The sequence below is a fragment of the Bos grunniens genome, chromosome 2, assembly GCF_055505025.1.
Source record: "Bos grunniens cultivar Pamir isolate PY7600 chromosome 2, Bosgru_T2T1.0, whole genome shotgun sequence".
Taxonomy (NCBI): Eukaryota; Metazoa; Chordata; class Mammalia; order Artiodactyla; family Bovidae; genus Bos; species Bos grunniens.
In genome coordinates, this window is record NC_141166.1 from 100,295,283 (window position 1) to 100,322,051 (window position 26,769).

The following is a 26,769-nucleotide window of genomic DNA, read 5'->3' on the forward strand; positions in this document are numbered from 1 at the left end:
CTCTTATACTGATTCTCTCTAGATCCATTTGCTACATTTAAACTACTGTATTTCTTTCTGCATTGTTTCTAGTTTATTAACCTTGCAAGAACTCTTCAGGCACATATGGAAGATCTCGAAAGTAGGTGGAATTTCCCCTCCCCAGACTTGTTGAATTTACTTTTGCAAATTAAACCCGTAGAACAAAACCCAAGTATATATACTCTACCAAATTAGAGCTTCATTTATAGGCTTAATAATACCAGAATAATTGAATTGGGAAAGATTGGTTGGGCAACTGACATTATTTTAATAGCATATTTTTAAATTGCATTAATTTTAATGTATAGAGGATATTATTTTAACCATCAGTATTTTGCTTTTATATAAAATAAAAATACATATTTAATCACCTTAATTTTAACACTTCTAATGTTAACACTTTTTTAAAAAAGACATGTTTACTAATCAAAACACATTTCTTAATTGGCTAGATTTTTTATTTTGCATATGAAATTTTGTTATTTAGCTTTGTTGGATCATAAAAGGTGTTCCCTGGGTTTATATATACAGTTCTAGGAAAATAGGAGTGAAAGAGTCCAAATTCTGAGTCCCTAACAGAAGCCATAGGTTTTTTTTTTGTTGTTTTTTTTGTTTTGTTTTTTTGCTCCTTGTTCAGGTCCTCATGGACCTTTAATAGGCAGCCAGCTACGCCAGCAGCTCCAATCTCTTAAGATCACGTTCCAGCTTTAGGACTTCTGCCTGGGCTCCTTTGTGAAGGCACTTAATGCCCAAATCTTTACAGGCATCTGCACAGCTTGCCCTCTTCTCAAAGTCCTACAATCTCCAGGGTGCTTCATACCAGGTGGGCACAGATATTGGTGGCTCTGGAACAGTTCTTGGGAATCCAAGATTACCCTACTTAGCTAATGTGCTTTTTTTATCCAAAGCAATCGGCACTCCCCATGATCAGATTCCAGTACACTCTTTGAAGTGTCATCCAGTTGATTATCTTCTATACTCACCTTTAAAATACTTGGACTATTATATGTAGTCTGTGTAATGTTTTACCTTTAGAGAAAATTTAGCATCCTTTGAAGTAAGGTTTCAGAAGGACCTAATCCTCCTTTTTTAATTCCTTGAATATTCTTAGGCATGGGTTTTTGTCATTGAGTTTGTACAATTTTAAGTTTTAAAAGAATTTAGAGCTGCAGTTAGGTAATAGTTTCACAATTTTGGTTAGTACGTGTGGAAGTGGTATGTAAAGGAGTCAAAATGGTATAATAAAGTGGGACGTCATTGAGTGTAAATCTTTTTTTCCTTCATACCTTCTTAGTCCAGGTCCATCGTGTTGGCTAATACAAAGATCTCTTTTTTGTAAGTTATAATTTATATTTTGTCAAATGTGATGAGAGTAATCTGCTGCAGTGTACATTTACTCAGATTGCTGTTAATTTTTTTACTAATGTTCTTATTTAGAATTTAGTTTTTTAAGCACGTGAATGAGAGGGAAAAGATGGAGTTCAAATATGTATATCCAAACTCAGGGTGAAAGATGTTGTGGGTATTACTAGTTGACTCCTAAATACCAGAGTACTAATATATTCTGAAAACTGGTTTTGACTGAATTTTCTTCTGTAGAGTTAATCCAGTAGAAAACAGAAATTCTCTGAAAAACTATTTTATTTTTTAGTTTGACATTTCTCCATGATATATATAAAACTTAAGTGTAGGATTTTACTCCTCATGAGCTAATTAAGTATATGCTTGGTATCATTTATTTAAAATTTCTGCAAGGTAAATATATGGAGACTTAAGTTTCATCTGTACATGTTGCATGATTTTTTTCTTGTTGATTGCATTTGCTGGGTGCTCTTAAATTGTCCAGTATTAAATACAAGAAGAGTATGCATTTATCTTTTCTGCTCTTGATAATAGGGGAAATGCTGGTTAGATTTTTAGTGAGTTTCCATTTTCCTTCACATGCAGTTTACTATGTCCTAAGACATTCAAGAATGTTTTCTATTAAACTCTTGAGCTACTAATGACTCTAAAATAAATTGAGGTCAGAACTGTTGCAAGAGTGATGAGTCTTTGACAACATGGAGGCATAGAAATACTCTCAACAAAAGGTTTTTACTAAATCCAATTATTTTAATTTAGGCTGTATCTATATAAAGCTTTTTTGACTAAATAGAACTTTTTCTTGGCATTGTATAGACATAGCTCTGATGTAAATTGCAAGAATACCCATAACCTATTATTCTATTTCTATGTACATTTTTTTTTTTTCATTCTCATCGGATACATCAAACATGCAGCGGTAATAAGCCAGATTCTCCTCAGGTGTGTGAGAGCACTTGCCTCAAGTTTACTCTTTGTCTAGTGTATTTATCATTAGCTATTGTGGACACAAACTGATCTCAGGAACTTTTTAGATGTTCTTGAACCACATTTTAAAACATTTTCATTTTAATAAAAACTAACATAACAAAAAGTTGTAGGGGTGGGGGCATTGTGGCTAGGCGTCACCTACAAACTACCCTAATGCAGTCATCATAATTTATCATTTTGACCAAACAGTATATAATAAATTGGGATTTTTGTTCTATAAATCGTTGCTGTTCTGGCTTCATACTTACACTTCCATTCTCATCCCCCTTAAAGTCATTCTTGATCATCCTGTTTTCTTTCAACAGCTTCAGAAGATGATTCTGAAGAGGATGGAGACCATAACAGAACATTTGATATTGCCTAACTGCATATAAGACAAATGGATGATCTGTGAACAAGCGTTATTAAAACTGGCAATTACGTATGAGTGAATTTTGTGGGGAAATGTCTGTTGAATATATTATCTCTATAGAATGAATATATATATATAGTTCATATATACACTTTATGCATGTATATATATGTTCATTCTCAAGTGTTACTGAATTAAAATTCTGCTGGACCTTTAATATGGCCAGTGAATCTAATGTTTATAAACTGGTAATTAAAAGTATTTTTCTTTTAATGAGTGGGGAAAGTGTTACCCTTGTTTTAAATAAGCAATGTTGACAGCCCTTTTTTGTGTTCTGATTACTATAGTTATATTTATGAAGAAAGGTTGGTGTTTTGGTCTGTTAGTGGTAAAAGTGGGACAAAATAGGCTTTCAAAATAAATTGCCAGATGGCACCTAATTATTTTTATTTTTAAAATGCCTTAAGTTGCAGTCTCAGTTTTATAATCATTTGCTTCCAGTGTTTAAAAAAAAAATAGGGAGAAAGTTAAGAGCATTATATTAGGTTTCCAAATTTAATTTGAATTCTAAATTCACTTAGCAGTAAAATCTAATTTTCTAAAAAAGTATATAAAAATAAAGTGTACAAATGATGGATAAATTTTTGTATTGATTCGGAAAATGCAGATTATATTTGATAGACCATAGTATGTAGTATGTAGATATTCCTCTTAGGAATATTGCAGCTGTAAATTATATCAGAATTGCTAGCCAAATGCTGTTTGTTTTAAAAAAAATTATTGCAATCTCGAGTTAATGAGATACTTTTAAGGCCCACATTCAGAGTTTAAAACACTGGTTTTCAATGGGTTTTTTAGTGTTGTCACTTCTTTATAGATAAATATGATATAAATAACCTGTTTGGATCCTGGTTGTTTTTAACTGTTCCTTGATAATTCTAAACCTTTATTTGATTATTTTTCACTACCTTTAGAGAAGAGATGAACATTACCTATTCACCATGACTAGATTTACACTGTGGTCCTGAGTTGTGTATACATCCATAACACTGTATATTTTCTTCATCAGCACCCTTAGGATACACTTTAAAATGCCTTCAGGTGGTTTCAGGTTAAATAAAGTCTATGTCAGACTACTTTTTAGAATCTAAATAGAAACTATGTAATTTCAAATGTGAATCAACAGTTTGCTCACTTTCAGTCAGACTGTTGGTCTTAATGTAAAACTTTGGCTTGAAATAAAGTGCATACTGATTTACTTTATAGTTTGAAATGTTTCCTTTTAAACTGGTACTCAAAGAAGGCTTCAGATGTTATAGCCAAAAATCTTACAGTTTCAAATTCCATTTTATATGAAAATAACTGTTTCTAAACATTTGCTCAACTTCTGCCTGTTATCTTTGTATTATCTTCCTTAAAGCAGATATGCGAAATTTAAGGATGCCAGTATCAGTATCTTTACTACAGGTCTTTGCTTTGAATTCAAAACATTTATGCTTTTAATAGAACTCAGTGTAAAAATGTAATGTCTTCTTAACCTACAAAATTTTTTATTTAAAAATTCTAAGTAAATGGTAGAATACATTCCATTGATATGCATACAGTTTATTTATAGTTCTGCTAAATTAACTGCTAAATGACAGATACACAGTGACTTGTTGCTGCTAAGTTGCTACAGTCGTGTCTTACTCTGTGCGACCCCAGTGACTTGAGCTTTATAGTATTCATATAGTTTGTTAGTGCTACTTAGTACTTCAATATTATATAAGCTTCTAATTACCTGTAAATGTGAATTAGAGGAAATAAGAAAAATCTTTCATTGGTTATCATTTTTTAGATTCTGAACAAAATAGAGACCATACAATACTCAGATTCCTAAGAATTTAAGAATACAAATTTCTAATAAAATGTTAAAAGTAAATGGTAACTAAAAGAAATGATGGTGACAACAGCTACCAAAGCTAAGAATTACATTGTCATTATTAGATAGAATCAAGACGTTTGAAGAAAAGCAGTTTATACATTCTGAGTGTAAACAGGCATGCTTATGTTATTACTAATATTAAAAATAAATAGACTTGAATTATCCAGTTATCTGTTGAACAATGAATAGACACAAAGGCCTGTTACAGATGTTCAAATATATAAAGAGAATTAAGATTTAGCACTGCATTACTAGGGCCTTTTAAGGACTTGTTTGAATTCAAACATGAAAAATCAAGTCACTTAGAACAACCATTTTGGTAGAGCTGTCATTGGGTGTAAGTTACTGAAATGAACTGAAGAAATTATTAGTTATTTAGAAATGGAATGGGAGACTGGAACATCATTTTCCAGTGAAACCTTCTATCATAATGGAAATATTGCCTAGTATGGTAGCTACTAACTGCATGTGATCTGAGCGTTTGAAATATGGCTAGTGTTAATTGAAGTGAACTTTAAATTGCCACATGTAGCCAGTGGCTACTAAAATATATATTGTAAAGATTTGTGATAGAAAGTTTTAAGAACAGAAAGTTGGTCTTAATTCTTAAAGGATTGGTAGAGTTTTAGTTAGAAAAGAAGGAAGGAATTCCTGTCTAATGTTCACGATTAATAGCCCTGTTAATACTCTAAATAAAATAGACATTTCAGTCAATAACACAAAATCTCAATCTTACAAAACATAATTGTGTAGTAACACCTAGTTCTTTAGTACGACAGTCACATGCATTATCATCACTTGGTAGTTATGCACGTCTTGTTAAAAAAAACCGCCATTAATTGTGATGAGGAATGATTCTGCTTCATGGTGGCCAGTGGATTCGGTGTCACAAGCTATGACTTTGTTGCCACTGGTTAAGCTTGAGAGAGTATCTCTACATATGAAAAGTATTCCCATAAAATGACTGATGGGATATGCATTAGGGAGAGATTTACTTTCCTTGCACTTTCAAGTTTCTTCATATAGTAAATACAATTTTGTTAAGTACATACCTTATCTTTTCTAATAATGTTGTTATAAAAGTTGCTAAAGAAAGCATTCTTGCTTCAGCTTTACTGCATTTTCATTTTTTACCACCAAATGATTCTGTCTTAAAATGTACAATAAACGTACCAGAAACTTGAACATCATCACTACAGTAGTATGTAGTTCTTCTCTGTAGTTATTGCTTACACAGTTTTCATGTCATTGAAATACTTCACTGAGGCTTGGGGAGCATGAGATACATAGGAACAGATATGGCAGGATACGGCAGCAGTAGAAAAATCCTTAAAGGGCTCTATACATTACCCATATGTCAGCCTCCTCCACACCTTCCTGGTATGGTATGGCTGTAATTTTTTTTGCTTCATAAAATCTTACTGAGATCCTGACAATTTATGATCAGTGCTAAATAGTGTTAATGCTGTGGTCCAAAACAGTATTCTAAGACGTATTAAAATTATAGAATTATATGGCATATGGGGTGTTAAAACCTGTAAAGTTTTCTGCATCTAATACATTTAAATCCTAAAGGGAGATAGATGTATTAGAGGAATTATCAGAGTAACCAGCATAAGTGATAATCTAAATGAGAATCTTTTAAGGTTAGGTGTATTCTCTATATCTTATTGGTAAAGAAGCAAGACAAAAGAAATTGCTAAAGATACAGTGATTGCTAAAACTAGTGGTAAGTAGAACTTTTTTTCAACTAAGGTTCAACTCAGTGGGAGGAAGATAGAGGAGGTAAGACAAGTAGACTGGATTTTTACTTTTACCTGCTTTCCTTAATTCAAGTGAAAGATGCACTTGGGAGGTGGTTAAAACCATTAAATTATATCCAAGGTTGTTACTCCTTTTGTTTTTATAATGATCCTAAAGATAAATTTTGTCATGATCAGTGATTTTACATAAGAGTAATGAATGTTACTGGAATAAGGTAATATATCATAAAAACTAATTTTCATTATCAGGTTTTATATTGAAATCTTACAGAGGAATCACTGAAAGGTATTTGTCTTAGTCTGATATTTCCAAAATCTTAGTTAAATTGAATATCATATTCGTTTTCCTCTGCAACTACTAAAACACAGTCATCATTATAAGGTGATTGGTGTGCAGCTGAAAAAACTGTGGTGAAACCAGAATCCAAACTTCTTTTGTACAAGAACCAAACAACTGCTCCCAGAACTGTCAGAATTACTGTGCTAGCAATCACCAAAGCTGATATTAAAATGCGGTTATCTGAAAAAGACAAAATATGGGAAATCAGGATATACAAGTGCTAGTATTGCTTTTGGGGGAGCATAAATATAGATTCATCACTTAAATATTTACCTATTTTTGAGAATTGGTTAGGAAAACAATGTTTATTACTATCAAGATTTATATTTCTTAGCTTAAATAACTGCCATACTTCAAAATTTGAAGTAGACTTTCCAGGTCTCCACTCTACTTTTAAGACTCTGAAATAGAAATTATCCACACTAAGTTTCACTGTGTGTTTCAAATTGTGTATATCCTTTTATGTTCTCCAAACTATATATGTACATAGTTTAAAATTCGTATTTCTACAAGGCATGTAATGAAAATACCATACTACTCCTCCCCATTACTATTACCCTTAATTACCATTCCTCAAAGCAACTACTTCTGTTACTTGCCTTCATGTTTCTAAATAACATGCTTACACTCCTCTTTAAAACTCTTAAAAAATTGTGGTAAAATATGCAAAACAAAGTTTACCGTCTTAACCATTTTTAAGTGAGCAGTTCGGTAGCATTAAGCACATTCACATTGTTGTGCTGTGTCACCACCGTACATCCATAGAACTTCATCTTGCAAACCTAAGCATTAACTCCCCTTCCCCACTCTCCCTAGCCCCTGGCAACTGCCATTCTACCTTCTGTCTCTGAAGTTGACTTCCGGGTATTTAATATAATTAGAGTTATACAGTGTCCTTTTGTGACTGGCCTTATTTCACTTAGCTTAGTGTCCTCCAGGTTCATACATGTTGTAGAGTTGCCTTTTTAAGGCTGCATAGTATGCTATACCATGTTTTGCTTACCCAAATCTGTCAATGAACACTTGATCTGGTTCTGCCTTCCTGGCTGCTGAGAATAATTCTGCTATAAACATGGTTTTTAAAATATCTGTTCAAGTCCATGCTTTCACATCTTTTGCGGACATAATGGATTGCTGGATCAGATGATAATTTAATGGGAAGCATCGATGAGGAGATGTTATTTGTTGTTTTAAAAAATATACATAACTTGCAGATATATTTAAAAAGTCTTATTATTAAGCTAAGAGACCTTTCTACCTGCTTATAAAAGTTCTACTTTACATTGTTATATAGTTAATATTTAAAAAGGTCTTTAATACTACAGTACTTTAATATGCTAGAATTGTAATGTAGTCTTACATATGAGGAAAATTTAACAAAAGACCATACGTACCTGATAAATATTTCTTTTCATATGGGACTGGAATACAAAAGGAAATCATCATTAATTTAAATATGCCTTATTCTAAGATTGATTTTAAGTACTCTCAATGTAAAACAAACCTTTTACTAGCTTAGAATTAATATTCTTTATATTGTTTAGTCATGTCTATTATCTGTTTTGAACTTTGTTTTTTTTTTTTTTAATGCAGAGGACTAAAAATGCATTAGCTCAAAAAGTGGAAAAAGAATAAGGAAACTCAAGAAAAACACAATGTGATGAAGTGAGGGAAACAAAATGACTTGGGTTGGAAAGTGTGGAAACATAATAAAAGTAAAGAATACAGCTGTGACCTTACCTCATACAGATTTGCTCACTATTTATGATGTTTTGAAGTTATAGTTTATTTAAAGCTTTGGCTTATATAAGGAAATGCTGGGCTGGATGAAGCACAAGCTGGAATCAAGATTGCTGGGAAAAGTATCAATAACCTCAGATATGCAGATGACACCACCCATGTGGCTGAAAGTGAAGAAGAACTAAAGAGCCACTTGATGAAAGTGAAAGGAGTGAAAAATTTGGCTTAAAGCTCAACATTCAGAAAACTAAGATCATGGCATCTGGTCCCATCACTTCATGGCAAATAGATGGGGAAACAGTGGCTGACTTTATTTTGGGGGGCTCCAAAATCACTGCAGATGGTGATTGCAGCCATGAAATTAAAAGATGCTTGCTCCTTGGGAGGAAAGTTATGACCAACCTAGATAGCATATTAAAAAGCAGAGACATTAATTTGTCAACAAAGGTCCGTCTAGTCAAGGCTATGGTTTTTCCAGTGGTTACGTATGGGTGCGAGAGTTGGACTATAAAGAAAGCTGAGCATAGAATTGATGGTTTTGAACTGTGGTGTTGGAGAAGACTCTTGAGAGTCCCTTGGACTGCAAGGAGATCCAACCAATCCATCCTAAAGGAGATCAGTCCTGGGTGTTCATTGGAAGGACTGATGCTGAAGCTGAAACTCCAATACTTTGGCCACCTGATGTGAAGAGCTGACTCATTTGAAAAGACCCTGATGCTGGGAAAGATTGAGGGTGGGAGGAGAAGGGGACAACAGAGGATGAGATGGTTGGATGGCATCACCAACTCAATGGACATGGGTTTGGGTGGACTCTGGGAGTTGGTGATGGACAGGAAGGCCTGGCATGCTGTAGTCCATGGGGTCGCAAAGAGTTGGACACAACTGAGCAACTGAACTGAACTGAGCTGAGGCACAGTATATGAAAAGAACCAACATTTAAAAAATCCCAACTGAAAGTTGAATGCTATGACCATAAAAGTGTGAGTGATTTAGTCAAAAACCCTGCTGAAGCAAGTTAAAATTGTATGTGATTCCAGATTTAAAGAAAAGAATCAGAGGCAGATGTATAGTTTTGGTTTGCAGTTCGAGTAGAAGGGGGGAATATTAAGGATGCAATGTGGGGAAATGGCTGTTTCTATCTTGCTTCAAGCATCCTAAAATCATATTTTGAAATTTAAATGCCTTTAGTGAGAAAACAGTTATTTCTATTTAGAAATGTAAAAGAACAAATCATCTAATGTTTAATATGAAAATATTGTGGGACAGGATAATTCTGTTCATTAGAAAGCATTGTGATGCATAAGAAGAAAACTTACATTTTAGTCCAGAATTATAAACTATGATATAATTTTTCTTTGCCTAATCAAGGATGTCCTTGTACTGAATCAAATTCTTTGTAAACTAACTAGAATTTTGGAATTAACTTATTCTTCACCACTTCCACTGTTTAATCAAATCACATCAGAGAAGCTATGATTATTCCTTTGAACAGCATAAGAAAATTTTGACTTCTTACTAGCTCTAAGAATAAGCAGAATAAAAGTATGCCTGATTCACGTGATCTGGTCCTACCTCTAATGTAATAGGATTACATATTTGCCTTCCTAGAGTTTTGGGCGCAAACCAACCTAATCATCTTCTGAAATCTTACTTGCTCTATTTATTGAGGCACACAACTCAAAGTTATTTAAAAACCATCCCTGCTTTCCCCACCCTTAGAATGGAAAAAGACCTTCAGTTATACTTACTAGCTGCTTTACAAAGGGTTCCTTCCACAGAAGAAACTTCACAGTTTCCTTTTTTCCAATCACCTGTCTTGGTGTGCAAAAAGGCACAGGTGTCAACTAGCTCCTCGTCATCTTCTTGGTCTGACCACTTATTAAATGTCATATTTGAGTTATCAAACCACTTGAAACTGGCATCTGTCAGTTAAGGAATATTTTAACATTATGACAGTATAAAGTGTGTTAAAAGAGTAAATCTATTTTTATTTTTTGATTATGGCTTGTGGGATCTCCATTCCCTGACCAGGGGATTGAACCCAGGCCTTCAGCATTGAAAGCGTGGAGTCCTAACCACTGGACCACCAGGGATTTCTTGGGTCTAGATTTAAAGGTGGGAAGTTACTAAGGTATGTTTGATCTAAACTTCTGATTGTAGGACTTAAACTGGAAGAACATATCCTATACACAGGCAAGAGATACTAGTTCAAGAAGGTTCGGAAGAAGATCCCATTTTTTATTAAACATATAATTTTCATGGAGAAATAATCAATAGGTAAAATATTGCCTCAAAAATTCTACGGACAGAGAAGTCTGGTAGGCTAGTCCATGGGGTTGCAAAAGGTTGGACGTGACTTAGCGACCAAACGACAATAACAAAAGTATATGTAGTATAGTAACGTATAATCTGTATATGCTTCATGTGATTTTCATTTGCATAACCTTAGTAATTGCATTTGATTTTGAAAAGTTATAGATGTACTTTTTATTTTCAATAGTGACAATAGGTACATTTCTACAATACTACCTTGATAGTTTTCTATCCCATTGTTGATACTACTACCAATATTACTCTACCATATTACAGAAATATTGAGTCTAGAATCATATTTTAATCCAGATGAAAGAATCAACTTTAGCTCTCATATGGGACACACATTGAGCTGTTCAGTGAAAAGCTGTGGTACATGAGCGCATACTGAAAAAACGGTACCTGGAAGCTGCAGGAAATACCAACTTGAACTAGAGAAATGAAGCATCTAAAAGTTACTACTAACATTAAGAAAGAACATAACTGTAAATACCACTTACCATCTGTGTCAAAAAACATGCCTAATAAGATATCAGCTGGGTCTTTCCATTGCTTTTTCAAAGTATCCAGTATAAAAGCATTTTCTTCTTCATTATGTATGCTTATCATGTCTGCTCCTGAAATTATTTTAGGGAGAGGAAGTCAGCATGTTCTCCAAATCAATGAAAATCACATGAAGCATATACAGATTTTATGTTACTATACTGCATATACTTTTGTTATTGTGGTTTGGTCGCTAAATCATGTCCAACCTTTTGCAACCCCATGGACTAGCCTACCAGACTTCTCTGTCCATAGAATTTTTGAGGCAAGAATACTGGAGTGAGTTGCCATTTCCTTTTCCAGGGGATATTCTCAAACCAAGGATTGAACCCACATCTGTCTCCTGCATTGCAGGTGGATTCTTTACCACTGAGCCATCTAACATGTCCTGCATATACTTTTACACCCTTTTTTTTAAAAAAAAATCAGCTTGGAAATGTCATGCATTCCTGAAAAGAACAGACTCATGAGAAAAGTAAAATGATAATATGATAAACTGAATCATACCTTTTATTTCATTCACCTAGGGTTAGTAATCTCATAAACAACATGGAAACGGAAAATCATAGAAAGGCTTAAGCAGGAAAACATACTTCCTGCAACTCTCAACTTTTTACTATCCCTTTCTCTAGTTTTCATGGCCCCTCCTGCCCTCAATTCACATTTATAGGGAGCAGCAGCTCTGACGATGAGGAGAGCTGAAAAGTCCCAGGGCAACTTGCCAGAACAGTCCCAAGACCTAACGAAGTTCAAGTAACAAGCAGTTACTGACCTGCCTCACTTAACTGACCACTATGTGCCTGCTGCCTGAAGCCTACCCCTTCCTGTATTTTCCTCTGCTTAGGGAAAGTGATAAAGGAGGTCCTTATTTCTTGTTCTCAGTGGATAGCTAATTTTTCCTGGGAGACACTCACCTAGTTCAAGAGCAGCAGTCACACACACACACACACAATTCAAGAGCAGCAGTCACACACACACATACACACACACACACACACCTGTCTCACAAATATGTTTTTATCCTTTTAATCTACATTCTACATACACTATAAAATATGAGCACTTCACTTTTTCCCAGATATATTTAACCTTATTTCTTAACCCAAGAAAGATGCTCTTGCAAATTAAAAAACTCTTCCCACTGTTTTAATTGGATACTACTTAGGAGAAAACTCTAATGGAGTTAGTTTCTCTCATGATATTGTATGACTTTTTGTAAGTGAAAATAATGACATCAAAGCTTATAGCAACCAGAATCTGGTGGGGAAGGTACATCTAACTCCTGGGGAATATACATCCTTTCAGCTATACTCAGCTAAGTGAGCAATTAGCATCAAAATGTTCCTAAGGAACATGACTTTCCAGTCTCAGTAATTTTACAAGTTTAAATTTTCTTGATTTTCCAAGGAGAAGTCATTGATCCTATACATTTTTTAAGTTATCATGGAACTTTTGGGTACTACAACTAATTCAAATACTACATAGAGAGATAAGGAAGTCTTCTCTACTATTAAATTATTCCCAAATTATCCTGACTTGAAAAAAGACTCCTGAGAACTTCAGAATGTTGTCTTGGATCAGTGGCTCTCCAACTGTGAAAGTGAAAGTAACTCAGTGGCATCCAACTCTTTGGGACCCCATGGACTCAGGTCAGAATACTGGAGTGCGTAGCCTTTCCCTTCTCCAAGGGATCTTCCCAACCCAGGGATCAAACCGGGGTCTCCCACATTGCAGGCAGGTTCTTTACCAACTAAACTATCAGAGAAGCACAAATATAGTGTGCACTAGAATCACCTACACGGCTTCCCTGGTAAAGAATCTGTGTGCAAGGCAAGAGACGTGGGTTTGATCCTTGGGTCAGGAAGATCCCCTGGAGAAGGGAATGGCAACCCACTCCAGTATTCTTACTTGGAGAATTCCATGCACAGAGGAGCAGGGCGGGCTGCAATCCATGGAAAGGCAAAGAGTCGAACATGACTGAGCAACTAACACTCATTTTCAGAATCACCTACAGAGGGCTTGTTAAAAGTGTTAGGTCCTACACCAGAGTTTCTGATCTAGTTGGAGTAACATTGAGCCTGAGAATTTACATTCCAAACCAGTTCCCAGGTGACAATGATGCTGCCACTGAGAATTATAGGAAACTTACTAGGCTATTTATGATGACTCTAAAAATCCATAATTTTTTTGGTAATTAACAGATAACGAGATAAGACAGTGCTTTTAGCTCATGACGTGGTAAGAAAAATTTGTATCATGATTACTTTTACATCTTTTAAAAGAAGCTTAAAAAATAAATGTAACTATAAGAAAAAATTATAGGACTTAAAATCTCTCCCCAAACATACCATATTATGTCAAAGAAGAAAATCACAAACTAGGCAGACTAGCTCTATTATGAATAAAAAAGGGGAAAAACATTGTCTCAGACTGTTTAAAAGGCAATAGACACAAATATAGAGAACAAAGCTAGTGGTTGGCAGAAGGGAGAGGGAAAGGGTCATGGGCAATACAGTGGTAGGGATTAAGAGGTACTATTATGTATAAAATAAGCTACAAGGACATATTGTACAACACTGGATATAACTAATATTTTATAGTAACTAAAGTGGAATAAAAACTTGCTTAATATTGTACATTGACTGTAATTTTAAAAAAATTCATCCTCACAAAGGGAAATATACCACAATAAATGTGAATATGCAATTTCACTAGTAAAGGAGTGAAAATTAAGCAGTTTCAGAAGTGTAGATTAAACAGTGCTGACTTAGAATGCAGAAAAATAGAAACTCATAGGTGGATAGTTGGAGAAAAATTAGTTAAAAACCTTTTTGGATACAATTTTGCAAGATGTATGGAAAGCCCTACATAAAAGTACACATCTTTGACCCAGCAATCCTGAACAATTTATGCTAAGACAATCACTGGTTTTGCTCAAATAGGCACAGTCATTAATATTCATCACATTTACGACATTAGAAGATTGGAAATAATTTAATAACCAATGTTAGAGAATTAAATCAATTATGGCATATCTGAAGAATTGATACTTTGGAACTGTGGTGTTGGAGAAGACTTGAGAGACCGCTGGACAGCAAGATCAAACTAGTCAATTTTAAAGGAAATAAATCCTGAATGTTCATTAGAAGGACTGATGCTGAAGCTGAAGCTCCAATCACTTAGGCCACCTGATGTGAAGAGCTGACTCACTGGAAAAGACCCTGATGCTGGGAAAGACTGAAGGCAGGAGAAGGGAACGCCAGAGGATGAGATGGTTGGATGGGATCACTGACTCAATGGATATGAGTTTTAGCAAGCTCCAGGAGATAGTGAAGGACAGGGAAGTCTGGCGTGCTGCAGTCCGTGGGGTCACAAAGAGTCAGACACGACTGAGCAACTGAACAACAAAGGCATGTCCATATAGAGAAGTATCGTGCAGTTATTAGGAAGTATACATTCTATATTTACTGCTATGGAAAGATGTTTTTAAGGGAAATACAGATTATGGAACAGTTTGCTTAATATAATCCCTCTATATGTATACATATATACATACACACATATGGAATGTATATTATAGTAGTCAAGTATGATGTGAGAACAGGACCATAAAGAAGGCTGAGCAGACAGCAAGGAGATCAAATCAGTCTATCCTAAAAGAAATAAACCCTGAATATTCATTAGAAGGACTGATGCTGAAGCTGAAGCTCCAATATTTTAGCCACCTGATACAAAGAGTTGACTCATTGGAAAAGACCCTGATGCTGGCAAAGACTGAAGGCAGGAGGAGAAGGAGGCGACAGAGAATGGATGGTTGGGTGGCATCACCAACTCAATGGACATGAGTTTGAGCATGCTCCGGGAGATGGTGAAAGACAGGGAAGCCTGGCCTGCTGCAGTCTGTGGGGTCGCAACATGGGCTTCCCAGGTGGTGCTAGTGGTAAAGGATTTGCCTGCCGATGCAAGAGATATAAGAGATGCAGGTTTGATCCCTGGGTCAGGAAAATGACCTGGAGTATAAAATGGCAACCCACTCCAGCCTAGAGAATCCCATGGACAGAGAAGCCTGGCAGGCTACAGTCCATAGGGTCACAAAGAGTTGGACATGACTGAAGTGAGTTAGCACATAGACATATGTATGTATCAAACATTTGCTAAAATATATCTGCCTAGGGGTTTGGAAGTCTAGAAGGATACTTAGCAAAATGTTACAGTCATTACATGTCCTTGTGTGTGTTCAGTCAGGATGGTACAATTTAGGGTAATTTTCTTTTATTTTTAAAATATTTGCATATGTTTTTCTATATAGTGACTGTGCATTTGTGTAATTAAGAAAGAACTTTTAAAAGAAAAGAAAAAAATAAGACTGACCTTTAAAATACTCAATGCTTTAGTCCAAAACTAGTACTGGAGTGGGGTGCCACTGAGATGTAATTTGGGTCTTTCATTCTTTTAATGGCTACTAACATAGCTTATGGTGACCCACTCCAGTACTCTTGCCTGGAAAATCCCATGGACGGAGGAGCCTGGTGGGCTGCAGTCCATGGGGTCACTAAGAGTTGGACACGACTGAGCGACTTCACTTTCACTTTTCACTTTCATGCATTTGAGAAGGAAATGGCAACCCACTCCAGTGTTCTTGCCTGGAGAATCCCAGGGATGGAGGTGCCTGGTGGGCTGCCATCTATGGGGTCGCACAGAGTCAGACACGGCTGAAGTGACTTAGCAGTAGCAGTAGCAGCAACATAGCTTATACACAAATCACAAAAAGGAAAGACTGAAAATACTTATTGGTTCTATTACAAAGAAAATAGCTAAATCAAAGGTAAATGTAAAAAAGAGTAAATGTTGCAAAATAAGAAAAATTTTAGGCTCTTGCAGTTATTTTCCTATATAAATGATAACAGTACCCCAAATAAGTATAATAAAAAGTAACATCAAGTAAATTAGCATAGAGCACTGGGACTATTTCTAAATATAGCTCTTAGCAGTCCAAAAAATAACAAGTCACTTATTTTCTATACCCATAAATATAGGTTTAAGATAGGACTTGGTATAGTCCTACAATATGTGAAGACTTGATAAATCCAAATGTAAATATTCTTGTATTCTTTTCCTTCTTCATATATAGCAAACACTGAATCCATGTTTACCTACTGTTACAAACCACCTACTGTTCTAAACACTACCCTAGGCAAAAAAAGTAATGGTAATATTTTTGCTAATTTTCTGATTTATCAATAAAATGGGTATTTCCATAGTGGAAGCAAATATAGAAGATTTATCAAATAAATGATGACATTATCAAAAATGTATAAGAAATTTAAAAATTCACATAAGACAAACAGAATTTATAAATTTTTAACTGGGATAAAGACATTTTTATTTAGATATAAAATCAACTTTATAAGCAAATTTGTATCTAACAATTTAAAATCCCTAAATGGCTACTTTGCTTTGAACAAATAGTTAACAGACTTCAAAATAAGTAATCAAAAATCAGGCCTCAAAGTTGCTAGGTGTTTTCAATTTCGTTTTGCTTCATATACTAAAGAAAAACAGCAAATACAATTAACTTCGTTTAAGTGACTGCAGAGGAAGTCAGTCAACAAGTAAAAGCCATACCTCTGTAGTGAATGTGGTTGCTTAACTGCTGAACACAAATATCAAAGCTGGACAATGAAATCTAATGATGTGGTTCATACAAACCAACAGGAGTACAGAACACGTCTTGGCTCTGAGCCTCCAATATAATCTGTTTCTTGAAATCTGTGTTTTTGTCTAAGTATACCCAATATGGCTTTTTACAGAGAGACAGAAAATAGTTGTGGGAGAAAACACCACTTAAAAATATTATAAGACCGGCAAAATTCCTATTATTCCATTTCCTTGGAGTGAAACCATATTGGCATGTTGGAAATGTCTTGTCTTCAAAGAGCCAATGTTCAACACCATTTAGCAAGTAAGAAAAATGATAAATATGTATTGAGCGTTCCATGGCACTTCATAGGATTTAAAACTGCTATGCCTACATTTATTCCTAAGAAAAACAATAAATATGTATTGAGTAGTACTGGCATGTCTTAGGATTTAAAACTCCTATGCTTACATTTATTCCTTCTGTAATAAGTGAATATGATTTTAATTAAAGCACCCTAAAGCAATTTGATATTGTTCCAAAATGTTATATTGGTGGGTTGTCAGAATTGTGTTTTTCAGGTAAAAAGCATTTTAATTTTTTTTTTGGCCATGGGATTGGCAGAGGGATTGAACCTCTGTCTCCTGCATTGGGAGCACAGAGTCTTAGTCACTGGACTGCTGGGGAACTCCTAATAAAGGGTACTTTTAAATGCTGGTGTTATGAATGTGCTTAAGAGAAAATTTAGTGAAATAATCAAGAGATTTTTAGATCTCACACAATAATAAAAAGCACTTTTAAATAATCAAGGACTCTCATGTCACCATCACAGGTATCTCAGTTGAAAAAGATGTTAATTGACACTATAGTTTTACTCTGGGCTGACGGACAAGTATCACAATTTAGAGGCTCAACAAGGATGCACTTTGGGCCAAACAGCCAAATATATAAAGAACACTCAAACACAGCTTTTTAAAAAATGACATTTTTATTTAAAATATTTCATAATGTGAAATTATATTTCCCAGAGAATACAGAGCAAATCATGTAGCAAATAGCTTTTTTCTCATTTTTATTTAACAGTATACCGAATCCCCCTGCCAATGAAGGAGACTCGGGTTCTATCCCTGGGTCAGGAAGATCCCCTGGAGAATGAAATGGGGTCACAACAGAGTGGGACACAACTTAGCGACTGAAAACGACAACAGATTCTTCCATACCACGTGTCACAGTACCATGTGATCTGACTTCTGCCCACACTGCATGCCTGAAACAGTACTTTCAGGGCAGAAAGAGTGATTAAGAACACTATTCCTAAAATCACACAATCCCTGGTATGAATCTTGGCTCTGCCAATTATTTCCTATTCAACCTTGAACAAATAATTGAACTAGTTTTATTCTCTTGATAAAAGAAGGCAAAGAATAAACTTCCTGATAGGTTTGCTGCAATAATTAAAGCCAGTAAAAGTGTATTAAGTGCTTAAGAACAGTGCCTGACACAGAGTACTCACATCAAATACACACTGCTCTTGTCACTCTGCTTTGAGCAGTGTTGTCCAACAACTGACTGCCAACTCAAGCGTTTACCCCAGTTCCACTGCCTGTCTTGCATATCATAGAATAAAAGTTGTTACAAGGACCAAAGGTAAAAAGTAAGACACAACAAACCATTTTTTAAAGAAATTAGTGAACATTCTTTACTGATCTGTGAGAAAACAAAATAGAATAAACTCCTCACCGTGATTAGTACACTGATTTCTGACATCCTCTATGCTTTCAACTTTGATGGCTTCTTGAAGAAAAATGTAACAACTGTCTTGGAACTGAACCCAGGTGGATGAAGGGCAGTCTATGTGGAAAAAGAGAAACACTGTTAAATAACTTGAAAATGAGAATTTCATGAACTCCTAGAGATATGAGATATTAAATTTTCATAGAAAAAACAATGGCTATTTCCATTAGCATTGAATATAGTTATCGACACCTTTGGGTTTATATCTACCACCTCACTGTTTGTTTTCTATCTGTCCTACTTGATTCATGTTCTTTTTCTTCCCTTGTTGTCTTTTTGGATTATTAAACAATTTTATATTCTATTTTTTTTTAGCTTAGTGAGTATATATTCTTTAATTTTTTTCCTATAGTGGGTACCCTGAAAATTACACCATGCAATCTTGATTTATTAGTACCGAAAATAAATTAGTACTTTTACCATTTCCTAGACAGCTCTAGGATCTTACAATAGTTTAACTTCCCTCCCTTTGTGCTACTGTTCTCTTACTATTTTGCATGGTCAGTGTTCATTTAAACACGTATGTACCTTCTCTGTTGCTTTTCATTTTTATATATTTGAATTACTTATTTGAATAATTTTCTGTCTGCCTGAATAAACCCCTTTAGTGTTTCTTTAAGGGTAGGTCTACTACAAATTCCCTCAATTTGTGATTTTCTGGAAATGTCTTTATATTTTCTTCCCATTTAGATATTTTTGAAAATAAAAAATTCTTGAAGCTTATTTTTCATTGAAGATGTAATTTTACTGTTTCGGCTTCTCTCATTCCTATTGAGAAATCAAATGTCAGTCTGATGGTTGCTCTTTGGTGGCTGCTTTCAAGATTTTCTTTGTCTTTGATTTTTAGTAGTTTGACAGTGGTATCTCTAGTATTTTTTTGAATCCTGTGAAGAAAGCTGAGCACTGAAGAATTGATGCTTTTGAACTGTGGTGTTGGAGAAGACTCTTGAGAGTCGCTTGGACTGCAAGCAGATCCAACCAGTCCATTCTGAAGGAGATCAGCCCTGGGATTTCTTTGGAGGGAATGATATTGAAGCTGAAACTCCAGTACTTTGGCCACCTCATGCAAAGAGTTGACTCACTGGAAAAGACTCTGATGCTGGGAGGGATTGGGGGCAGGAGGAGAAGGGGACGACAGAGGATGAGATGGTTGGATGGCAACACTGACTCGATGGACGTGAGTCTGAGTGAACTCCAGGAGTTGGTGATGGACAGGGAGGCCTGGCGTGCTGCGATTCATGGGGTCACAAAGAGTCGGACATGACTGAGCGACTGAACTGAAGAATGCAACACAACTATTGAATCTATGGCTTTACTTTCATTGCTCACTTTTGCAAAGTTCTTGGCCATTATCATCACTTTCAATAATGCTTTTCCACTCTCTTTCTCCCCCATTTCTGGGACTCAAAATACATAGATGTTAGATTTCACATGTTCAATATGTTCACTTTGTTCCTTTCTATTTTAACGCCTTTGGCACTCCATATCATAATCTTGTTCTTTATGGTGTACTAACCTACTCTTTGGGCTTTCCCAGTGGCTCAGTGGTAAAGAATCTGCCTGTGATGCAGAAGATACAGGAGACTTGGGTTCAATCCCAGGGTTGGGAAGATCCCTTGGAGAAGGAAATGGCAACCAACTCTAGTTTTCTTGCCTGGGAAATCCCATGGACAGAGAAGCCTGGCAGGCTGCAGTCCATGGGATCGCAAGAGTCAGATACAACTTAGCAACTAAGCTGCTGCTGCTAAGTCACTTCAGTCATGTCCGACTCTGTGCGACCCCATAGGCAGCAGCCCACCAAGCTCCCCTGTCCCTGGGATTCTCCAGGCAAGAACAGTGGAGTGGGTTGCCATTTCCTTCTCCAATGCATGAAAGTGAAAGTGAAGTCTCTCAGTCGCGTCCGACTCTCAGGGACCCCATGGACTGCAGCCTACCAGGCTCCTCCATCCATGGGATTTTCCAGGCAAGAGTACTGGAGTGGGATGCTATTGCCTTCTCTGAGCGACTAAGCACACACATGTACAGTCTACTCTTCAATTTTTAACAAATCTGCTGTTAAACCTAACTACTGAGTTCATAATGTCAGCTATTTTTCAGTTACACAATTTCCATTTGTTTGTACTTTTATAGATTCTGAGTCTCTGGTGAAATTCTCAACCTTATAAATGTTCTTGAACTTATTACAGTTATTTTAAAGTTCATTTTTGAAAACTCTAATTTCTGGATTATCTATTGGCCTGTTTTTATTTTCCCAGCTTTGGCCTGTTTCTTGTTATGCCTGGTAGTTTTTGTTTTCTTTTTAAAATATCAAATACCAGATACTGTGCAGGAAAAATTTCACAGTATCTGGTATTTGATATTTAAAATAAAAAAAAATGAGGCTCGAGATGATGTCATTCTCCCCTAAAAAGGATCCTGGCACGCAGCTGGCATACTGAAGATTATTTGAATACAATCAAGGGTTGATTCCACCTGAGGGAGCTGTTAAAATCTCTGTGAGGCCCGATATCCATGGATTCCGAGTGAAGCCTGGAGATTGGCTAGCGTCCCTCCTCTTTGGTAAGTAAAAACTCAAATTTTTGTCTCATTAATACCGTGAGAATGCCAAAAACTCTGCTCTCTTTTTAGGTCCTTAAAATGTGGACAGTTCTTCTAAAGGGAAAAGTAATACACAGGATAGTGGGCTCACGTCAACAAGCTGCCTGAACAGCTCTCTGATGCCTGCAAATACTGTTATTACAGAATTTCATCTAGATTTTCCAGTTGTTTTTGGGGGGAGTGTTAGTGGAGTCCCACTTCACTAGAGTCAGAAGCAGAATCCCCTCTTTCACACTTCTGGGCAAGTTACTGATAGCTGTCACTACCATCATCCATCAAACAGTCATTGGCTGAGCAACTCCCGTGTGTCAGAGACCACAGTTAGCACCAAGGAGTGAGGATAAAAGGATTTAAGACAGTGGTCCCCAACCTTTGGGCACCAGGGGCTGGTTTTGTGGAAAGCAATTTTTCCACAGATTGGGGCAGTCTGGGGTGGGGCGGTGAGGGGAGTATGGGGGTCAGGGGGATGGTTTCAGGATGACTCAAGAGCATTATATTTATTGTGCATCTTATTTCTATTATTATTAAATCAGCTCCACCTCTCAGATCATCAGGCATTAGATCCTGGAGGCTGGGGACCTCTGATTAAAGGGGAATGAGTCCTACACTTAAAGTCTTCAGGCTGCTAGGAGAGTCAGACACATATACATATCAAAGGTATGAGAGGTTAAATGTTATGAGACTATAGAAGAAAAAAAGTAACTTGCTCCCCTGGGGCTCAGATGGTAAAGAATCTGCCTGCAATGCAGGAGACCCGGGTTCGGTGAGATCCCCTGGAGAAGGGAATGACAACCCACTCCAGTATTCTTGCCTGGGAAACCCCATGGACAAAGGAGCTTGGCAGGCTACAGTTCATGGGGTCACAAAGAGACGGACGTGGCTGAGTAAGCACACACACACAAAAAGAGTAAGGAAACATTTCAGAAAGGAGGTAATATTTGAGCTGCAATTCACAGGATAACTTTACCATGTGGAAAAGGAGAAAGATGAAGAAATCCCAGGTAGAGAGACACCCATAAAAACCACCGTGAGAGGAGTCACGTATTCACTGAAAGGGTTAACTAGGCAGGTCTCTCCCACCCCACACTCCTGCCATCTCATGTTTTCTGTAATGGCAGGAGTGTGGTTTTTCTGCGGTTTTCTGTATTAAGACATGATAGAAAAAAAAAAAGCAGTCATTTCCAGAATGAAACTCAAATTGAAAGTCAGGAGGGCATATACTGTGAATTGCAAACTTTGACTTTCGTATTTTTCTTCTGTTTTCTTCTGGCTCCCTTTGTTGCTGTTCCTTCAGTCTTACAGAATTTTAAAAAATGGAAATAGAAACAAACTCCATTACCACATTTAATGCCACTTGAAACACCTTACATATCACTGAAAATTCTTGGACCATGGGCTGAGAAATGCTCTTGTGTATTATTTCTAGTCAAAGCTACACATAGGATTTTGTAATGATGATAAATAAGATATAAAAATAATTTTTGAAATATTGTTTAAATGGAATAAAGCATGTCTATTATGTATATAAAATATAATTAACACCAAGTGAAGTGAAATTTATAAATTGTTTATTTGTACACTTGTATTGGGTCGGCCAAAAAGTTGACTCAGTTTTTTCCACACGAGCTTACTGAAAAAGCTGAACAAACTTTTTGGCCAACCCAATAGTTCTTAGGCTTTATGATTACAATGATCTCTGATTTCCAAATCATCTATAGACTAAACTGTATTCTTTTGCTCAGTGGCAGCTCACGTGTCAGTTCTCTGTGAGGTATCCCTCCTTCACCTTCCTTAAACTCTGACCCCTCTGAACTTCTACAGGACTTTACACTATACAGCGTGTGAGAGGCCTTTGCTGGTTATAAAGACTGAAGACTTGTTTTGGTTACCCCAAATGATAGAGACTTTCTGCAAGGATACATGGAATAATAAGAAATCTGAGGATAATCTCCTAGCAGTCAAATAGACCTCCTAGTGTTCTTATACCAGGTACCCTCTTGGGTTGCTACCTAGCTCAGTGTAGTCAGTCTTTGATTTAGGAAACCACCCTTATTTTGATTAGTCGTGGCTTGGATGGTGAGCATAATATGGCACAAGTCAAAGCCCTAGGCACAAGAACCACAGGTAGCCTATCTCCTTGGAAAAGGGGCTGTATTACCCTTTGAAGAAGAACACATTCACGTGTGCTGATCATCATAAAGGTGACATATAAAAAAGAGACCTGAAGGTGCTGGGGGGAAAAAAAAAAAGCCAAATGCTTATCTAGGTCACACAGGCCTCTGAGATGGGAGTATCGTGATAATGATACTTGACAAAGACCCTTGTTGAATAATTAAATAAACAATATGTGATAAGACTAAAAAAACCACACAAATAAAAACAAAAAGCTACAGGCAGAAAAAGTAAAAAACAAATTGTTAACTTTATATTCTTTAAACTTCCAATAGCGTTCTCCTCAGGCTTATTTCAGCATTAACAGTAACTCCAGTTAATTCAGCGCTGAACCCCTCTTCTCATGCTACCAGAGTCTGTGCCCCAGAAACAAGACTTAAGCACTACTCAAAAAATGTATTTTTACTCTAAGAAAAGTTTTCACATAGAGGCTGATACCCCCTATGACAGAACTTACTGAGGTTCACACGTACAGAAAAGCTAAACTAATTGTGTTTTGTTCTATACTTCTTAATATTGTACAATTATAATCTTTGACAATTATTACTCAAAAATAAATAGAACAGTCTTATGGACTTTGTGGGAGAGGGAGAGGGTGGGAAGATTTGGGAGAATGGCATTGAAACATGTAAAATATCATGTATGAAACGAGATGCCAGTCCAGGTTCAATGCACGATACTGGATGCTTGGGGCTAGTGCACTGGGACGACCCAGAGGGATGGTATGGGGAGGGAGGAGGGAGGAGGGTTCAGGATGGGGAACACATGTATACCTGTGGTGGATTCATAGAAATTAAAAGAAAAAATTTAAAGATAAAAAAAAAATAATAATAAAGGGCCTTTACTTAAAAAATAAATAAATAAAAAGAAAAAGAAAAGAAAGGTTAAATTTTCAATGCTTAAGTGTCTTTGCTGTAATCCTGTTACAATGAAAAATCTGCCTTCCAGAATATTGACATAAGTTTTCAATTACAGAACCTGTAATATTTTCTAGAAAATATATTTCAATAAACATACTTTGCTCAAAAGAAAAAAATATCCTGCTCACAATGCTCTCTCCAATGTGCTTCTCTGTTACTCTTGCTTTTTCACAGTTGTCCTGAAAGATAGGTTGCACCTAAAGGACTCTTTGATGCTCTTGAACTGTGGTGCTGGAGAAGACTCTTGAGAGTCCCTTGGACTGCAAGGAGATCCAACCAGTCAATCCTAAAGGCAATCAGTCCTGAATATTCCTTGGTAGGACTGATGCTGAAGCTGAAACTCCAATATTTTGGCCACCTGATGTGAAGAACTGACTCACTGGAAAAGACCCTGATGCTGGGAAAGACTGAAGGCAGGAGGAGAAGGGGACGACAGAGGATGAGATGGTTGGATGGCATCACCGACTCCATGGACATGAGTTTGAGCCAGCTCCAGGAGTGATGGACAGGGAAGGGTGGCATGCTGCAGTCCATGGTGTTGCAAAAAGTCGGACACAACTGAGCAACTAAACTGAACTGAACTGAAAGGACTCTTTGTGGATTATATAATTTTATAATTCTATTGATTTACTGTTTTTACAGAGATTTAGGAACCTGATGAAACTTTTAAAAGCTTGTATTTAACTCCAATAAGTTTCCAAATAGATCCTCTGCTTAAAATTATCATGTGCTAAAAGAATAAGATGGTATATCTACAGGAATATTTTGCATTGCCAGCGAGTTCTAATAGAACTCTCTGTTCCCTTGTAATTAATTTTTTTAAAGAACCAGGCACAGCAGAAGAAGAAGTGATCCTTGGGACACACTTGTTCTGAATGTTAACAATGGAAAGGCAAGATTGTATTTTTTTTTTTCCTCATCAATAAGACCTTTGTCCTCCCATTAAGATATAGGTCAGTCACTTACCTTCTACAAGGGCCACTGTGGCAGAGGGAGAAACAGGCACTGGTTATTACGTTAATTATGTATGGAGGACGATGTTGCCCACTGATAACATACCCGGCCCCTGATAACCTGGAAGGCCTGGGCTGCAAGATCTCCCTAAATCCTAAGGAAATTCAGCCATTCTGACACTCCGTCCCCTCTCAACGTCACCCAACCTAGCTTCTAAGATGTCGACCCCCATCTTCTCCCTTCAAGTCCTTTCTCAGAAAAGCTGTCATGACTTTTTTTCATAGAATGAGGGTGGCAGTGTTTCTCTGCACCTTTCTCATTGGACTTTACTGGTCCATTTCCTTATCGATGCAACCTGAAGATTTGTCCTCAAAATCTAAAATAATCTTAAATACTTGATATGTATCAGAAAAAAATTGTGGATGATAACCCTGTTGCAAAACTAATTTTCAACACCTAAGTACATTTTTAAAAGCTTATCAATGAAAGAAGTCCTGAAATAATACCTAATTATAACTTTTTCATTGGAAGAAAAATAAACACTTATTAACATTTCAAATTTTACAATCTGAAATAATTTTTGGTGAAACATCATTGTGCTATCCACAAGGGTCAGAATAAGTCACATCAATAGATTAAAGTGACTTAATGCTTTGAATTCAATTATGAGATGAGCTCAAGGGCAAAAGTAAAAATAATTTGAAAGAAATTGCAATCCCATGACCCGCTGCCATTTATCTAAATTTTTTGTCCTTTTATTATAAGTTAGAATACAGCATAGAGACACATTTCAAAACAAAACAAAAATCCACAATACAGTGAATTTTCTGCTGTTACAGAGCTTCCTTGGTGAGGGGAGCAACAAGCAAGAAGACAAACAAGATTCATTCCAAGAGAAATGAGTGCTCTGAAGAGAAAACACAGGGATGTTATAGAGAAGATGGGGTGTTCAGAAAAGGCCTGGGGAGAGGACATGTGAACACAGATCTGAAGGACGTGGAAGGGTCCAGGCCAAGGAATGGGGAAGAGGAGGGTGGTCTCGGCAGAAGAGTCAGAAGGTGGCTGAGTCCTGCAGAGGTCAGTGTGGATAAACAGAGTGAATGGCAGGAAGGGTGGTAAGAGGTGACATCAGGGAAGGAGGCAGAGTATTGCAGGCTATGGCAATTCAAAATGAGTAACCTAGATTCTGGAGAAGGCAATGGCACTTCACTACAGTACTCTTGCCTGGGGAATCCCATGGACGGAGGAGCCTGGTAGGCTGCAGTCCATGGGGTCGCTGAGTCGGACACGACTGAGAAACTTCACTTTCACTTTTCACTTTCATGCATTGGAGAAAGAAATGGCA

The 26,769-nt window shown here is 36.4% G+C and overlaps 2 protein-coding genes and 2 long non-coding RNA genes across 23 annotated transcripts in view; 3 read left to right on the top strand and 1 right to left on the bottom strand.

The window, feature by feature from the left end:
• The window catches only part of MARCHF7 (membrane associated ring-CH-type finger 7), a 47,999-nt gene extending 44,016 nt beyond the window's left edge, over nt 1-3,983 (top strand). For 6 of the 19 annotated variants that reach the window (XR_015146859.1, XR_015146872.1, XM_086355284.1 and 3 more), the window contains one exon: nt 2,679-3,983. Coding sequence is in view for 9 of the 19 variants with exons in the window: in XM_086355284.1 (XP_086211410.1) it covers nt 2,679-2,747 (69 nt within the window). In the remaining 10 variants the exon portion in view is untranslated. Of the gene's footprint in view, nt 1-72; nt 122-658; nt 934-1,315; nt 2,326-2,678 lie in introns of those variants that run through there. The other 13 variants (XR_015146856.1, XR_015146857.1, XM_086355240.1 and 10 more) reach the window with 6 other exon arrangements.
• A 326-nt stretch (nt 3,984-4,309) lies between these two features.
• LOC147378406 (CD302 antigen) overlaps nt 4,310-26,769 on the bottom strand; it is a 124,684-nt gene continuing 102,224 nt past the window's right edge. For both annotated transcript variants that reach the window (XM_086355213.1, XM_086355202.1), the window contains 5 exons: nt 18,727-18,837; nt 11,306-11,422; nt 10,241-10,414; nt 8,147-8,173; nt 4,310-6,932 (listed from right to left, as the gene is read on the bottom strand). In XM_086355213.1, the coding sequence (XP_086211339.1) occupies nt 6,730-6,932; nt 8,147-8,173; nt 10,241-10,414; nt 11,306-11,422; nt 18,727-18,837 (632 nt within the window). In that variant the 3' untranslated portion in view covers nt 4,310-6,729. The remainder of the gene's footprint in view (nt 6,933-8,146; nt 8,174-10,240; nt 10,415-11,305; nt 11,423-18,726; nt 18,838-26,769) is intronic.
• On the top strand, nt 15,831-19,503 carry LOC147378407 (uncharacterized). The gene is made up of 2 exons (XR_015146907.1): nt 15,831-17,310; nt 18,070-19,503. It is a non-coding gene; the product is annotated as an uncharacterized LOC147378407 (long non-coding RNA).
• On the top strand, nt 20,759-25,983 carry LOC147378408 (uncharacterized). The gene is made up of 2 exons (XR_015146906.1): nt 20,759-21,339; nt 24,645-25,983. It is a non-coding gene; the product is annotated as an uncharacterized LOC147378408 (long non-coding RNA).